The following is a 17,475-nucleotide window of genomic DNA, read 5'->3' on the forward strand; positions in this document are numbered from 1 at the left end:
GTAGTTCCTATTATGACTAAAGAAATCCCTCAGCAGTAACCATCAGGAAACTGAAAAAATAGGCTTGTTACTTACAAGACCTGGAAATTATAACATACCTGGGCCACAGTGACATGGGAGGTAGAGAGAGCTGGGACCTAGGGTGTTCCTTTTACTGGGGCTAGCAGGGCAAAGAGGGTGTTGGGATTTCACAGGCTTACTCTTTATTGGTACATTCAAATCTGAGAAGCAGGGAATTTAAAGCATGAGAAGAGAGACAAAAGAAGGGAAAGGAAAAGATAGAAATCTAAATCAACCAGGATCTGTAAAACAAAGGAGCCTCCATGGAGTGGCTTGGCCCTTCCATGCTTGTGGCTGCCGTGTGTGTGTGTGTGTGTGTGTGTGTGTGTGTGTGTGTGTGTGTGTGTGTGTGTCGGCACTCTTTGAAATGGATGCCCCTTTTGATATGGATGCTTCCGCATCAAGCTTGACTCAGCCAATTGCATTACAAAGATGAAAAGTCAACTCTGGGAGCTCACCATGAAGAGCATTCAATGCTATAAATGTCCCTCTAAAAACTGCTTTGACTGCTCTATTCCACAAATTATAAGTTGTATTTTCATTTTTGTCTACATACTTTTTGATTTCTCTTGAGAATTCTTATTTGATTCATGGGTTATTTAGAAGTATGTTCTTTAAGCTCTAAATATTTGGGGATTTCCCAGCTGTCTTCTGGTTATTGATTTTTTTTTTTTTTTTTTTTTTTTTTTAGTTTACATCCATGTGGCCCTGAGAAAACATTTTGTATAATTTTATCCTTTTAGATTTGTTATGGTGTTTTATGGTGCAGCTTTTATTGGCCTATCTGGTGAATGTTCCCTGTGTCCTTGAGAAGAATGTGTTCTCTTGCTGTTATTGGACAGAGAATTCTATAAAAGTTAATTACATCAAGTTGGTTGGCAGCATTCAGGTCAACATGCCCTAATTATCTGCATGCTTGACGTAACAAATACTAAAAGAGGAGTATTAAAGTCTTCAACTCTCATCGTGTATTTTTCTATTCATCCTTGCAGTTTGATCATTGTTTGCATCATGTTTTTGATACTCTTGTAAGGCGTATATATGCCGAGGCTATTTAGATCTTAGAGAATTAATTCCTTTATCATCATGTAAAATTCTCTTCCCTAACCCTGAAATTTTTTTCTTTCTCTGAACTCAGTTTTGTATAAAATTACTACAGCTTCTCTACCTTTTGATTGATGTTCATATGGACTCTTTCTCCACCCCTTCACTTCTAACCTGAGTCTTTATATTGAAAGTAGACTCCTTGCAGACCACATAAGGTTGTCTTGCTTTTAATCCACTCTGACAATCTGCCTTGATGTGTTTTACATCATTCACATTAAAGTGATTATTAATGCAATTGGGTTAATATTCTATGAATAACTGTTTTATATTTGTCACACTTCTTTCATTCTCCTCTTTTTCTGCCTTCTCTGGTTTTAACTGAGAGCCTTATATTATTTCCATTTTATCTCCTCTTTTGGCATTTCAATTCTACTGTAAAAAAATCATAGTGGTTGTGCTAGAGTCTTGTGTAACAAATGTAAATCACCATCCAATAACACTGCACCAGCTCTTCCGTCCCATTTCTGTCAGTATTATCACCATTTCATTTATCCATGTAATAATCACCTACTACATTATTACTATCATTTTAAATTGTTGTAGAACAATCGAGATGAAAAATAAGACTTTATTTTACCTTCCTTAGTTGCTTCTCTGCTGTTCTTCCTTTCTTTATATAGATCAGTGTCTGACCTATGTGAGTTTCCTTCTCCCTGAAGACTGTCTTCAATGTTCTTCCAGGGGAACTCTGCTGGAGATAAATTACTTTAGTTTCTGCTTGTCAGAGAATGTCATTTCCCCCTCACCTTAGAGGGAAATCAAGAATTATAGGTTCCTCTAGATTAGTGGCTTTTTCTTTCAACACTTTAAATATTTACTCCAGTCTCTTCTTGGATCATTTCATAAGACAAAGTTGTTCCCTCCTAACAAGGTGTTCTCTATGTCCTCAGTTGGAATACCTAAGTATAGACTATGTGATATTTAGCCTGCCTGGTATACACTGAATGTCCTGGATCTGTAGTTTGGTGTCTGTCATTAATTTTATGAACTTTTCAGCTATCAATACCTCAAATGTTTCTTCCATTCTTGTGGTCTCTTCTGTCAGCTTCTGGTATTCCAATTACGCATGTTGTACTTTTTTTAAATTGTCCCTAACTTTGTGGATATTCTGAGGTTTTTGTGTTTCTTTTTATTCTCCTTTTAGCTTGGGAAGTTCCTATTCACATATTTTCAAATTCTTTCATTCTTCCCTCAGCTATGTCCAGTCTTTGGATGAGCCCATCAAAGGTATTCTTCATTTCTATGATAATGCTTTTCATTTCTAAAATTTCCTTTTAGTCTTTCTTAGGCTGTCTCTCTCCCTGCTTACATTACCCATCCGTTCTTACACATTGTCTTCTTTTTCCATTAGAGCCCTTAGCAATAATAATCATAGTTAAATTCCCTGCAGTTCCAAAATCAGAGCTCTGAGTCTCATTCTGATGCTTGCTTTGCCTCTTCAAGCTGTGTTTTTTCTTGTCTTTTGGTGTAACTTGTTAATTTTGTTTCCAAAAGCTGGATGAGCTGTATCAGGTAATAGATATTGAAGTAAATGGGCTTTTCATATAAGCTTTATGTTCAGATAGCCAGGAGTTGAGCTGTGTTTAACACCCACTGTAGTTGTAGGTGCCAGAGGCTTTATATTATTCTCATATCCTTGTTTTTGTCTCCCTTTTGCCTTTCGGCTTCCCTAAGAGTTCCTCCTTAAATAGTCTTGCAGCTCTTTTAAGAGTCACCCACTATTACTACAGTGGATCCTGTGAGAACCTGGTGGAGTTCCTGAATGCAAACCCACGAACATGTACCCCACTCCCACCTCCCAACACACACACGACCACAGCCCCGAGTTTCTTACTCTGACACTAATCTATATGTAGTCTCCTACAGTTTGTCAAAATTACCATCTCAGTGTTTCTACTAGTTTACAGCTCCAGTGGCATCTGCTCCAGTGAGCAGACCTCAATGTGACTTTTCTGTATTCACCTGTTCTCATGAGGTCGGTGTGGCAGTCTGCCCTGCCATCTCAATTCTTTAATAGATTCAAGAAAAGTGATGGATTATCAGCCTGTTGAGCCTTTTTCTTGATGTAAAGATAGGAGTATGTATATAATGTAAAGACAAGCTCTTTACAATTCAGGGCCGAAATTGGAAGCTGCAGGACATTTTGACATGAATTATTTGATAGCACTTTTTTATTCTGGATGCTTTTTGATACTGCACCCTCCAAAGATAAAAGTACCCTCTTTTCTTATTAAATGATGTATGCCCTGAATTCCACCGAGCTCACTGCTAGCCTCAACCCCACTTTATCCCAAGCTTCTCTCCCCTTTTTTTGACCCTCATTTCAAATGGGAGTGGGGCTCAGGAATGCACCCACTATTTGATGATCAAAAAGCTGAAAATAACCTCACAAAATGGTCCTGGTAAAGTGACTGCATCAAAACATTACGTACTCAGGAAAACACAGGTTCAAATTTAAATGTTATAATCCAGCAGTTTTGTTTTTTTTTAATGGAAACGACCTGGTTGAGATTGGATTCTGCCTTCTCTATCCTCACCTCAAATCTCATTTTCTTGCCCCTTAACCATTTAATCACTTGGGCCCAATTCCTCTCCAGACCTGAAGCTCTTTATCAGTACACAACACAGTATTACCTGAGCCTCATCCTGGAGCAGGTGTGTGTGTGTGGCCTTACCCATGAAGAGAAGATTAGTCCCTTGGCATGGATTTCTCTTCCTTTTCAGTAATATAATCATAAAAATGAGTCAGACATAGTGAGCATGTAATATGGTCCAAAACTGTGATGTTTGCCTTATATATGGCTTATCTTATTTATTCCTCACTATTACCCTTTGAAGTAAGAAAACTACGGGTCAGAGAAAATAAGTGACTTGCCCAGGGTCATGTAGCTTGCTTATGGTAAAGGCAGGATTCAACCCGAAATCTGTCTGATTTAAATTAGGTGCTTTCCCTGTCTGCTGCTCTCAGAGGCAGAACATAGCATGTAATAAATACCACTAGTCTTCTTATCTCCAACGTGGGAACAGCTATTTGCAAGTCTAGATGAGGCAGATAATCCAGGTATTCCTGCACACAGCCAATCGTCTCTCACTAGCCGTAGCTCCCTGAGGGGGCAGACTGTCTATAACCATTTAGTACTGAGTGTCCAACACAGTGGCCCTGATAAAGCAAAAATGCATTGACAAAAATGAAGAAATGAAGCAGCAAATAGCTCATGAGCCTAGGAAAAGAAAGGGAGGGAGGAGAAGAGGAATAGAGGCAGGGAAGGAGGGCCTCACAGTGATTACTGCAATAGAAGAACCTTTCCAGGCATCATACAGCCCTGGCATGGTCACTAGTATCATACTTTGCACTCCAGTGAGGCAAGGACCATATTGGTCTTTTTTTTTTTTTAATTTTATTTTTATATGCCCCATACAATTACAACCCCTTTATTTTGACCCCAATCCCTCCTTTCCCCACTCCCACCCCCCGTAGAGTGTCTCTTGTTCATAGTTGTTTGTTGATTTTGATATTTTCTTTCTTATAGTTATTCTTTTTCCCGAAGGACCATATTGGTCTTATTCATCACTCAGTTACCAGCTAAATTAGCACCTGCCTGCCACACAGTAAATTTTCAATAATCTTTTGTTCTTTCTGAGGGACTTGCCAGAGGCAGTCCCTTCAAGAACAGGAAGTCCTGCCCTCTGGAGAGTGACTGACCATGGTCATCTCCACTGCCCATGGCTTCCTGCCTGACGTCGCCCACTTAGCCCTGGGTGCTCCCTCTTCCCAGAGCACACATTTATTATCACAAGTGTCATTCTCCTTTTTGTTGTTGTTGTCGTTGTTACATTTTAAAATCCCTTCAGCTTTATCCACATCATCACTGGTATTTTCCACACTTCACCCTTTCACAAGGAGAAATGCATGACACTAACTCTAAGTTGTTGTTTGTTTTTTTTTAACTGACATTAGGAAATGCTGTCCAGGTAGTTGTAGGCACCGAAGTTTAACTTCTTCCAGGCCCCATTCTTCACCCCACACCTCTGCCTGTTCTTCCCTGAGTCTGCTGAGCTCTACCAGGGAAGCAGAGTGAGGGAGCATGGGTCCAATCCGAATTAGGATTCAGCTCCGTCACCATTGGGAGGGGCTTAGACACCATCTGCCTTCAGAGAGGAGAGTAAGGAAGTATAGGTAACTAATCCTGGGCCCCGTGCAGACAGGCCCAGAGGCCTCCTACTCTGCCTCTTGGCCCAGTGCCCCCAGAGGTCAGGCACGGCTGCCATCTTCATATTAGCCCTCCCATCAGGGCAAGGGCAGACACCCAACAGCAGCTGCCACTTAGACCACATTATCACCCTTTTGGGTTTTTTGTTTTATTTGGGGTTTTTGTGTGAGCAGCTCACCACCACCGCCTTCTGGCCGGCCCCTGGTAATGAACCCCAGCACAGGCAGCCACAACAGAAACAAAGCAGGGCTCTGGGGTTTTAGAGCTAACCGCGCCCCCCAACACTGGAAAGCCAAGTTATGGTGTGAAGGAAGAAGATGTGGAGTGTGAAGCCGTGTTTAAAAAAAAAAAAAAAAAGCCACAGAGCTTGGACTTTCATCATAAGGATCTTTTTACCAAAGCATAATTTTAAAAGGCTGTGAAACTTTATGCAACGTTTGCATGGTTTAATTATGAGTTTAGAAAAGCCGAGCACAACTTTTTCACTCCAGTAAAACAAGACAGAGCTTGAACCGTGGCATAATACTTCAGCTTGCTGTGGGTTTAAGACATGGGGTTAGGGGTGCTTGACTGTCTACACAACAAGGCATGAATTGCTGCACCGCAATTCACACCCCACGGGGCTTTATGACAATTATAAAATTTCTTTTGTTTGCTTTTTAAATGATTACCATATTTGAGTCTTATATATTCACTTAGCCAATGGCTGTATTCAGAGACAGGCTGTATTTAGAGAAAATGTGGCTACTTTTTATTTTATTCAGAAAAAATACTTTAGTGATGTGAAAGAGTGAACGATTCAGGGCAGCTGCTCGCTGTCAGTTCCCGGGAACACTGTTACTTGTACTGGTCTTTGTCATTGTCATGGACATTTATGGTCTCCTGAGTTTAGAATGGACCAGCCCTCTTACCTCGTGCCAAGATTCTCCTCAAATCCTCTAAGGCTCAGAATGCAGTGAAGATTCTTCCTTCCTACCGGGTTTCATAGACTTTACATTAAAATGTTCGCTCAAGACTTTTCAAATTTAAAAAGGTCAGTAGTTTTAAAGAAAAGAATAGGAAGTGATAGACCATGATAGCTCCGTGTAAGGGAAGGGGTGGGGGGTACTCTTAGAAGACTGAGGAGGAAGATGTGGGTCTCTAAGTGGCTCATTCTGTCGTCCACAGTGACAGCTTCAACGACATGAACAGAAAAGGCAAACTTCCACAGCTGGAAAGAGGCCCTGGAGGGAGCCGATCTGAGTATTTTACCATGAGTGGGAATAACTCACTTCTTTAGGTCATGGCACCTACAGAGCTTACAGATGGGGTTTTCCTAAGGAGCTTTGCTCCTTCTAGATTCACTGCCATGGCCAGGAAGCCCTTGGGATTAGCAGTTTGGACGCCTCTTTACCCACAAAGATGGTACACAGAGAAAAGTCGTGTTTCACCCAAAAGACTGGAAAGCTCACCGGGGGTGGGACAGTGTTTAGTATCAATTTCCTCAACACTGTGCCTAAGATAAGAGGGTCCCCCCACCCCACCCCGCTTTTCTTCTGCAAGCAGTGCAATGCTTTTGACAGCAAGACTCCTAGAAGCAGATGCTGGAGTCCAATGCACAAACCCTTTTTGCCTAAATCTTCTCTCCACTGAACGGCCGCCTATGAAACACCCGGCCAACATGCCGCCCTTTACAGTGACAGGACCCCAGGAGCGGACGGCCTGTGAGGGAACCCGGGACGCCAGGGCCACTGTCTGTGTTCAGCCAGGGTGGAGAGCCGGTCACCAGGCCTCGGGGCCAGCTTCCCAGCCAGACCTGTAGAGAAATCACTGAAATAGGAAGCACTGAATAGCTTGTGGGCTGTTTGGCCAAAGGGACACAAAAGTAACCAAACACTACGTCCCTCTTGGCTCCCAAGGACAGGCAGGCGGGGTCTGTGAACTGTCGGTGGAGATGGTAGCGGTCCAGGCTGCAGAGCTGGGGCTGGGGGGCAGGCGGACAAGCTGCAGACCCCGTCCGAACTAACACTGCCAGGCGTCATCAGCGCCTCCGGCCATCATGGGTGTGATGAAAACCCTCATCGGGGAGAGTCAGCAGAGGAGACCTTCAAGAATCAGACATGAACCGTATCTCAGTGTGGGGCAGGGGGGCAACATCAAACAAAAGCAAATGCTTGGATTCGAATGTAGGCTATGAAACACCGGTGAACAGGCCACAGGCAGGCACGCCACAGCATCAAGACTCGCTTCTCACTAGAAGGCGGTACTTTGAACCCCCAGCCTGCTCCCATCTAACTGACGCCCCCTGATTCTCCGCAGATACAAGGCAGATCCAGCCGTCCCCGCCCTGGACCTACGACCAGTCATACCAGTACCTGGGCCCCATTGCCTCCCCCTCTGTGCACACGGCCACACCCATCTCGCCCGGGCGGGCCAGCGGCATGACCACCCTCTCCGCAGAGCTTTCCAGCCGACTCTCAAGTAAGCTGCTTGCAAACATACTCTGTGACGTGCGGCGAGTGTAGATGGTTGCAGAGACCGGCAGAGATGTGTGAGGGGGTGGCGGTCATTTTCCATCGTTTACATGGGCTCTCAGGGCCAGGGGGCCTGTCTCGAAGCTCCCTGCCCAGCACTGATTTTCCTCGGCTGATTAGGGAGGTGGAGGCAGGAGTGGCTGGTTAGCAGATTCCAGGGTGGTTGGGGCTGCTCAGGTTTCTCAGGCCAGGGTGGCAGCTCAAGGGCTAACAGTACAAAAGTGCGAAGTGTCACTTCTAGGACTCAGGGGGGACGGGTCCATCAGGCCGGTGGCGGTGGGCTTACGGCGAAGAGCTTACGAAGAGCCGGGGGGTGACAGGCAGATACACCCCAGGTGAGACGTTTCCAGCTGCAAGCTGTTTGTCGGTCCCGGGTTAGAGCAGCAGCGTGGAAGCTCTGCTGTGGTGGTTAGCGTAATTGTTGTTAATACGAGCTCATTAAATATTAGTCATTTAACCTATGAGACCTTGGGGCTTGGCACTCACCTTGCTCATGGGCAGGGAAATCAGAGTTAGAGAGAAAAATTCCTTTGTTAAGAGCAAAAGAAGAAACTCCCTGTTTGGGGCTTTGAAATTGGAGCTGGACCAAGCTGAGGAAGCACCGGCAGGGCTGTGGCTGTGGCTGTGGGGAGCCGCAAACATGCTGCCCGTGCGCTGTTGTGGGGTGGGGGAGCTCTGAGCGCAGCGCTGGCTTGGCAGCCGTGGGCTCATGCGATAGTGAGTTGGGGGCCCATGGGGCGCAGTGACATCCTGTCCACTGTTCCAAATGCCGTGTCATGTTGTGTTGTGCCGCCAGTTGTGATTTCACCCAGGCATCCACTGCTCTGCCACACTGTGCCATGGACATGGAGGGCCAGTGAGCCTCTGGGGGGCCTGTCCTGGCATTGTAGGGTATTTAGCAGCACCTCTGCCTGCTCCACGATGCCAGTAGCACCCCAACCGTGCCAACCAAAGCTGTTTCCAGACATTGCCAACCATCCCATGGGCCCTAGTCGCAGACCACTGCCTTCATGGGCCCTTGGATGCTTTAGCCAAAGCGGGGTGCCCCCACGGTGGCCCAGTTTTCACATTATTTGTGGCCATTTGTAGGGGCAGGACTGGGCACAGTGCAGGTTTTCTGATCCCATGCAGCACAGAGTCCTCAGTGGGCAGGTCTTTTATTGGGGTTCACCAGGCATATGGCAGCTGCTGGCTGGGGGCTGGGAGCTCAGGAAGCAAATCTTTACTCTATCTGTGATGTCTGCTGAGCGTGTTTTTGCTGGCGTCCCCCCGTGAGCCGCCCTTAAGCTCTTAGTTGAATCCTCAGCCTGGGTTAGGCATGCATTCAACAAGACCATTGTATCCTGGCTTTTTTCTTTATTTAATGACAAGTCCATGGCAGTGGGGTGAAGGAGCACAGCCCGTGATGTCTGCTGAGCCCACCTGGCCACACTTGGGCTTATTGTCTGCCCACCGGCCAATGAATGAATGCCTGTTTTCCTTGGAAGTGGTCCTGCTCTGGTTCTGTGGCTGGGAATTTATCAGGTCACCACCCAGGGTGGCCACCGGACAGTCCCCGGGGGCAGTGACGCTGACCAGCCGGTGTGTGGATATAAGGATTGCTTTTTTAGAGGAATGAGTAACAGTCAACACCCCCAAATCCCCAATCCCAGCAATATTTCCGGAAAACCTGGACTTCGACTGGCCAAGGAGGACATTTGTGGCCCAGGGTATGAAGGAGAAAAAAACCACTTCCCACTCCAGCACCCATGATGAGCCTCTGCTGTCTTGGAGGCAGGACCCACGAGGACCACAGAGAGCTTTCGCCAGGGGCAGAGAGCGCCCAAGAGGCAGTGCTTTGGCCTGCGAACTCCCTCTGAGAAATCCAGTGGCCAGCACAGGCCCCAGAGGTTGTCCTCCGCTCGGGACTGGAGGGGTTGTATCACAGAGAAAGCGGCAGCTTGGCTAGCCTGGACAACCCGACCCAGCAACCTAGCCTGTGCCTGCACTACCTCTAACCCTGCCCCGCCCCCAGCTCTGTGCCCCAGCCCCACCTGGGCCCCCTTCTGCAGGGGGCAGGGCAGGGGGCCTTGCACTGTCTGTCTCTTTCCTTTGCAGGCAGACTCCACACCTTGTCTGCAAAGAGTTGTCATCTGGAGGTTTTCTTTTCTTTTTTCTTTTTTTTTTTAAAAAATTAATGTTTAGCTGCCAACCTGGGAGACAGACAGCAGGCATTAATCTGAGTCATGCAAAAGATCCTTTTAAGGCGGCCATTATCTGCTGGGCTCTTTAATCCTTTGGGGGCAGTGGGAGGGGCGGCTTCACCCATGTCAGGCCGCAGAAAGAAGACATGAGCTGTCATGGCAAATATTTAGCCCCATCGGTGGGGAAACTTTTCCAACTAGCATACCTGAATGTGCTAATCCCCAGATTTCCTCTCTTTAAAAGCTGCTTGTGACTCTCAGGGGTCCCCATGTCCGCCCACACTCATACTGAATGAGGGGGCACCGGGCCCCTCAACAGGACAAAAGGAGCTGTGGCCCCCGGCGGGTGAATCGGACCTGACCCAGGGGGCCAGGCAGGGGATGTCAGACTGGGCAGAAATATGAAAGCAAATATTTGAATAGATTATTTGCATCTGGGCCTATCTAGAGGCTGCAGTTGTTTGGTTATGGAAATGTGTGGAGAGGACATCACTGCATCGAATGGGTGGTCTCTGGTGAGAGGTGGTCCCTGCTGTGTCGTCGGACGAGGGGCCCCGGGCCCTGCTGAAGATCCGTCAGATGTTCTGCACACAAGTCAAAGAAGCGTTTTGCCCCGGGAGTGGAGACCATCACGTCGTTCTGTTCCGTAGGCCTGCGACAAAGCAGGGCTCGCCGGGATTCCAGTAGCCAGGCCCCAGCACCACCCAGTAGTTGGAACAGACAGGCCGAGCGTGTCCAGACACCGCTGTGAAACAGGGTGACCTTTCATTCATTTTCCAGTGGATTCACCTTTTTTGTCTCAGGGCAAATGAAGCAAGAGGGATGACGGGCGGATCGGCGCTCTGCCTCCGATGACAACAGTTGATTGTGTTTGCCTAATGCGGCTCTTCCTACCTGGGCTTCTGCTGGACCGGAGGAACCTAAGCGGAGAAAGTGCAGCCAGGCTTCCTGTGAACTCTCCAACAGGCACAGCGCTCCCTCGGGAGGAGCAGAAGAAACAAGGGGCGCCCGCTTGCACGGGGCAGGCACAGGCCCCGCAGAGGGAGGGCTGGCTTCAGGACCCGCTGGAGCACCGCCATGGGGGGCGGCCCCCAAACCCGGTCCTCTCACAGCTTCTTCCCGGCCCACACGTCTGACTGTGACTGGCGGTGAAAAGATTAACAGCGTGTTTGTTTGAAAGTCAGGCTCCTGCTGTCCTCATTAGTGCACAGATCGGCAGCGGCCTTGGCTTGTGGCTGTAAACTGTGATTACCTCTGATGAGTACACCCCTCGTCGCCGGCACCCCAGATTTACAGAGGAGTTCATTTTAAAAAATGTGTAAGAGCAATTAAAAAAAAAAACACTAGCGGGTGGGGGGTGAGGAAGGTGGAGAAAGCACTAGCTCCCCGAGCTGGAATAATAGGTTTGAAATATGAGGAAGTTGATCAACGGCTGATACCTTCCAAAAACAGATTAATCCACCCCGGCAGCTTTCCTTTCAGAGCAAGCTTTTGGCTCCGTCCAGTTTCTCTACCAGCCTGAACACAAAAGGACACAGGCCACATGCCGTCCCGAGCTGGGAGTGATTTTCTGCGTGGATTTGAGAGCTCACCAATTTTGAACCATTTCCGTCTCGCCGGTGCCGTGGTGCGGCTGTCCTTGGGGTTTGCTGACGTGATGGCTGTGGTCCGAGGTCGGACTATTACTGAAAAATTCTAGGGGACAGAAGCGACCCCAGGACACATCCTATATCTACAGCTGGGGTTCTCAGATGGGGGTGGTCTGGCCCCCCACCCGACCCCCAGACACCCGGCAGTGTCTGGAGATATTGTTGGTTGTCACGGGGGGGGGGGGGGGGAGCAGGGGCACTACTGGCATGAAGTGGGCGGGGGCTAGGGATCCCGACAAATACCTCCAGTGCTCAGGAGAGCCCCCCACTGCCCCAACGAAAAGTACCTGATCCCAAATGTCAACAGTGCCAGTGCTGAGAAACTCTGATCCGCTGGACACTGGGAAAGCTTCCTGGCACTCAAGTCCCCTGGTCATCCCCAAGGGCAGCCTGTGCTTAAAAAAGATGCAGAGGGATGCGGCGCAGGACAGGATGGCTCCAGCCAGCGCGTGCAGCTGTCAGCGCGCAGACAGAGTGGGCCGAGGCGCAGGCGGTTTCGCCATTTCCGATACCACTAAGACTGTGTCGTTTGTAAACGTGAGGGCCTGGGAGAGGCAGACCGGGGGCAGAAGGAGTGGGCTTGATGCTCGCTGACCCACTCACAGTCACTGCTCTAGCCAGCCTTGGGGTCACACACAGGAAATTGCCAATTTTCAACTGTTCAAGGCCTACAAATACGGCGAGTCCCTATGACCCCACCTAAATATTACATATACCGTGTTATAATGTTATCTATTACTATTCCTAGGACACAGCAGGCCATATGGTATATAGTCGATTAATACTAATCTATTAACACCTCCTCGGCGTTAGTCATTATGTCCTGTTACAGTGTCCTGCATTGTGAGAGTGTACCCGCATCACAGATTAAACTTAGTAATATTGGCACAGGAATACACTGAGTATATAGAGGTTGGCAAACTTTGCTGCCAAGGGCCAGATAATAAATGTTTATACTTTCTGGGCCCCAGGTCTTGGTCAGCACCCCTCAACTCAGCAGCTGTAGCTCAAGAGCAGCCAGACCTCAAGCAACGAGGGAGGCTCAGGACAATCCCATTTTGTGAATGGTGATGCGCTCACTGGACTTTCCTATCGTTTTGCACATCGGGAACCATTATTCTTCCTTCATTTGATTTTTTTTTTCTATGATTTAAAAATGTAAAACATTCGCAGCTTGGGGACCATACAAAAAACGGCAGCAGCTCGTGGGTCTCAGTTTCCCAGTTACGGGGATTGGGCCATACATAGCTGCGTCATGCAAGTCCATACTCTACATGTCCATGTTACATTTATGTTATACTATGGCACGTGTACCAAGTAATACACGCCATCGGGTATTCTCATCTTCTGTTACTGTACCTCATCATACCCCCGCCCCTAGCAGGCTGGTCTGTCCCCACCTCCCTGGACCCTAGTTTCCTGGGTGGCCCCCACCTTCCTGAACTCTAGTTTTCTGGGTGGTCCCCACCTCCCTGACCCCTAATAGGTTGGTCTGTCCCCACCTCTCTGGCCCCTAGTTTTCTAGGTGGCCCCCACCTCCCTGGCCCCTAGTTTCCTGGGTGGCCCCCACCTCCCTGGCCCCTGGTTTCCTGGGTGGCCCCCACCTCCCTGGCCCCTAGTTTCCTGGGTGGCCCCCACCTCCCTGGCCCCTGGTTTCCTGGGTGGCCCCCACCTCCCTGGCCCCTGGTTTCCTGGGAGGCCCCCACCTCCCTGGCCCCTGGTTTCCTGGGTGGCCCCCACCTCCCTGGACCCTGGTTTCCTGGGTGGCCCCCACCTCCCTGGACCCTAGTTTCCTGGGTGGCCCCCACCTCCCTGGCCCCTAGTTTCCTGGGTGGCCCCCACCTCCCTGGCCCCTGGTTTCCTGGGTGGCCCCCACCTCCCTGGACCCTAGTTTCCTGGGTGGCCCCCACCTCCCTGGCCCCTACTTTCCTGGGTGGCCCCCACCTCCCTGGCCCCTGGTTTCCTGGGTGGCCCCCACCTCCCTGGCCCCTACTTTCCTGGGTGGCCCCCACCTCCCTGGCCCCTAGTTTTCGGGGTGGCCCCCACCTCCCTGCCCGCCAGCACCCAGCCCCGCCGCCCCGGGCTGGGCGGGCCTCCTGGGGGCGCCGAGGGCCCGGGGCCCAGGGCCGGCCCGGGCTCCCGCTCACGCCTTGTCTCCCCGCAGCGGCGCCCGACCTGACGGCCTTCAGCGACCCGCGCCAGTTCTCCGCGCTGCCGTCCATCTCCGACCCGCGCATGCACTACCCCGGCGCCTTCACCTACTCGCCCACGCCCGTCACGTCGGGCATCAGCCTCGGCATGCCGGCCATGGGCTCGGCCTCGCGCTACCACACCTACCTGCCGCCGCCCTACCCCGGCGCGTCGCAGGCGCAGGGCGGCCCGTTCCAGGCGGGCTCCCCGTCCTACCACCTGTACTACGGCGCCTCGGCCGGCTCCTACCAGTTCTCCATGGTGGGCGGCGAGCGCTCGCCGCCGCGCATCCTGCCGCCCTGCACCAACGCGTCCACCGGCTCGGCGCTGCTCAACCCCAGCCTGCCGAGCCAGGCCGACGCGGTGGAGGCCGAGGGCAGCCACAGCAACTCGCCCACCAACATGGCGCCCGCCGCGCGCCTGGAGGAGGCCGTGTGGCGGCCCTACTAGGCCCCGCGCCCGCGCGCCGCCCGCGGGCCCAGTGCGCGTTCGGGACCCCGGCCCGGCCCGGCCCGGCCTCCACCGCTCCCGCCTCAGCACCCGCCACCCCCGGCGACGGCCCCCGCGCTTCTGCAGCCGCGCCCCGTCTCGGAGCCCCGCGGGGACCCGCGCGAGGGTGTCCAGGTCACCGCCGCGAGGGAGCCCAGGTCACCACCGCCTGAGGGATCCCAGGTCACCGCCGCCCGAGAGTGCCCAGGTCACCGCCGCTCGAGGGAGCCCAGGTCACCGCCGCAAGGGTGCCCAGGTCACCGCCGCGAGGGAGCCCAAGTCACCGCCCGAGGGTGCCCAGGTCACCGCCGCGAGGGAGCCCAGGTCATCACCTGAGGGTGCCCAGGTCACTGCCGCGAGGGTGTCCAGGTCACCGCCGCGAGGAAGCCCAGGTCATCACCCGAAGGGTGCCCACGTCACCGCCGCGAGGGAGCCCAGGTCATCGCCCAAGGGTGTCCAGGTCACCATCGCCCAAGGGTGCCCAGGTCACCATCGCCCGAGGGTGCCCAGGTCACCGCCGCCCAAGGGTGTCCATGTCACCGCGCGAATGCGTGCAAGGCAAGCAGGAAGATTTCCAGAGGGAAACTGTGAATGCTTCTGATTTAGCAATGCTGTGAATAAAAGAAAGATTTTATACCCTTGACTTCACTTTTTAACCAAGTTGTTTATTCCAAAGAGGGTGAAATTGGAGGGGGTGGGGGTGCAACTCATCCTGTTTGGCATCGAATTCATGTTTTTAATTTCCTTTCCAGCACCTTATAAATTGCAAAATGCAGATTTGCATTTGGGGTGGTTTTTATTTTTATATATACAAATTTGAGCTTGCTTCTTTCTCGCTTTGGCAATTGAGAAATTGAAAGAAATACGAGTCTTTTTTTCTGTATGTTTTATTTAACTTTTCTTTTGGACTTTCGTGTCGTTGGGTTTTTTGTTCTTGTTTTTGAGAAACAGCAACAGCTTTGGGTCATTTTCAAACTACTGTATTCCATAAGGAATCCCTAGATATTTATACATCTTGATGTTTAGACACTTACTTATGTGTTGATACTTTTTTTTTAATTATTTAAATGTACTTATATTAAGAAGAAAAATATCAAGTACTACATTTTTTTTGTTTGTGATAGTAGCCAAAGTTAAATGTATCACATTAAAGAAGGCGGAAAAAAGGATGGATAATGTGGTCACTTGGTTATCTAAATGTTTACATTAAACTTCCTTTCATGTTTATCAAACGAGTTGGTAGCTAATGCAGCAATGGTTTTAACAGGCTGAGGGTCACTCCAAGGATCTGAAGTATAGAATTTTCTGCCCAGTTCAACAAAGGGTCTCACTTCATACAGAGAGAGAAGGTGGAATCCCGCTCCAGAGGGGCCGGGTAGAGCCTGGACCACCTTCGGGAGAGGGCTTCTTTCCTGCCTAGGGATTTGCTCACTCCTTGGCTCCTTGATCGTTTCCAAGACATGCTTTATAACGGAATGAATCCAAAGTGTGGGGGAGCAGGGCCCTCATGGGAACCCAATGAATGGATTTAGGGGTTCCTGAGCTGCTCCTTCCTGGAGTAGGAAAGAGATCATTTGCATTCAGAGTTGAGATGTTTTTTAGCTCCAAGAAGATCCTCCTCACTGACAGAGTCGCTGTTCATCCATGCAGAGCAAGACTTGTGCCTGACCCTGGGGGTGGGGGTGGGAGGAGCTAGACAGGTGCCTCCCACAGCCACATCCCCCCAGCTGGAAATTCTGGGGTGGGTCCAGCACAGGCAGGAAGGAGCCCATGTGCCTCCAGGTACCCCCAGTGGGGTCACCCAGGCGAGCATCACCCCACTGTGAGCGAGGCCCCCCAGCCCATGCTGCTCATCCACCACCCACTTTGTGCTGCTCCCACCAGGCTGAGACCCTTCCCGGGTGGGGCGTGTGCACTTTGACACACGCATCGGAGGATGGGAGAGGACCCAGTCGCTCTGGTCACAGCTGCACTTGGGGACGCCCAGTGTCACTGTGAGTTCGATAGCACTATTTCTGTTGGAGGATTTGGACAGAAGGCAGTTGTACAACTCCTAGATACTAACTGCTGATTTTTGACGTGTGTGCTCAAAGTGATCGGGTGGTTATTTAATGTACCTCTTAAATTAGTTGAAATGATTTCAGGTCAACTCTGAAGAGTATTTGAAAGCAGGACTTAAGAACAGTGTTTGATTTTTATTTTATAAATCTAAGGATTCAAATTAGAAAGATCTTTGGCTGCAGGCAGCAAAACAGCTGGAATTATTTAAAACAATTTGTATTTGAGTTTTCTTATATATATATATATATCTTGATTATTTGTTTTACACAGATGCAGTAGCACTTTGGTAAGAGTTAAAGAGAAAAGCAGTTTGTGTGGTCACGTTGTTCTTCTCTAGAAAAGAGCTAAAGCAGATCTTGGAGAAACTTCAGAATATTTCCATTTTCATTTTAGACAGAATTCTCCCTCCATCAATCAGTTTCCTGTTTTATTCTGTATTACATTTTTTTGGCAGCAAAATTATCTTCAAGTGTCAGTACCTTTAAATTTTTATTTCTGAAAAAGACCATTACCTCATTTGTCCCAAATTAACATAAGTGGTCTTTTCAGTACGTGCTTTAGGACAGATCTGACCTGAGAAAATGCTGTGGGGGGTGAAGGAAAACGCTGATCTCTTTCAGTTCAATTCCGCTACCCAAAGCTATTCCAACTCAGACACAGCCTAACACCCTACAGGAGGGTCAGATGATGTCTCACTCCGAATCATCACTCCCGAGGTCCCTTGAGGAACGCTGGCCCCTTCTTGTAAGTGGCCTGGTTTGGCCATTCAGGTTTCACAGACCCTTACCGACTCATTCCAGAAAAAAATGAGTCAAACCTTCATCTTGCCAGCGAGGTCTCACACTTCACACATTTCCCCTGAGGAATAGCACGCATTGCCCTCAGGTAAATAGGGCTGCCCTTCCATCTGGGAGTCCCCTAGCCAGGGAGAGACCGGCCATGCATCTGGGAGGATTGTGCCAGAAGAAGGATTAAACAGGCCAATTCTACTGCTTATTCCTCCTACCTTATC

The 17,475-nt window shown here is 49.7% G+C and overlaps 1 protein-coding gene across 1 annotated transcript in view; it reads left to right on the forward strand.

Moving 5' to 3' along the window:
* Window positions 1–14,363, forward strand: part of RUNX1 (RUNX family transcription factor 1) — an 85,579-nt gene extending 71,216 nt beyond the window's left edge. Inside the window, exons 5-6 of the mRNA XM_037524980.2 lie at window positions 7,677–7,838; window positions 13,888–14,363. Coding sequence (XP_037380877.2) covers window positions 7,677–7,838; window positions 13,888–14,363 — 638 coding nt within the window. The remainder of the gene's footprint in view (window positions 1–7,676; window positions 7,839–13,887) is intronic.
* Window positions 14,364–17,475: the final 3,112 nt, after the last annotated feature.

Source organism: Talpa occidentalis, unplaced genomic scaffold (genome assembly GCF_014898055.3).
Source record: "Talpa occidentalis isolate TD23 unplaced genomic scaffold, MPIMG_talOcc4v2.1 talOcc4.4, whole genome shotgun sequence".
Lineage (NCBI taxonomy): Eukaryota > Metazoa > Chordata > Mammalia > Eulipotyphla > Talpidae > Talpa > Talpa occidentalis.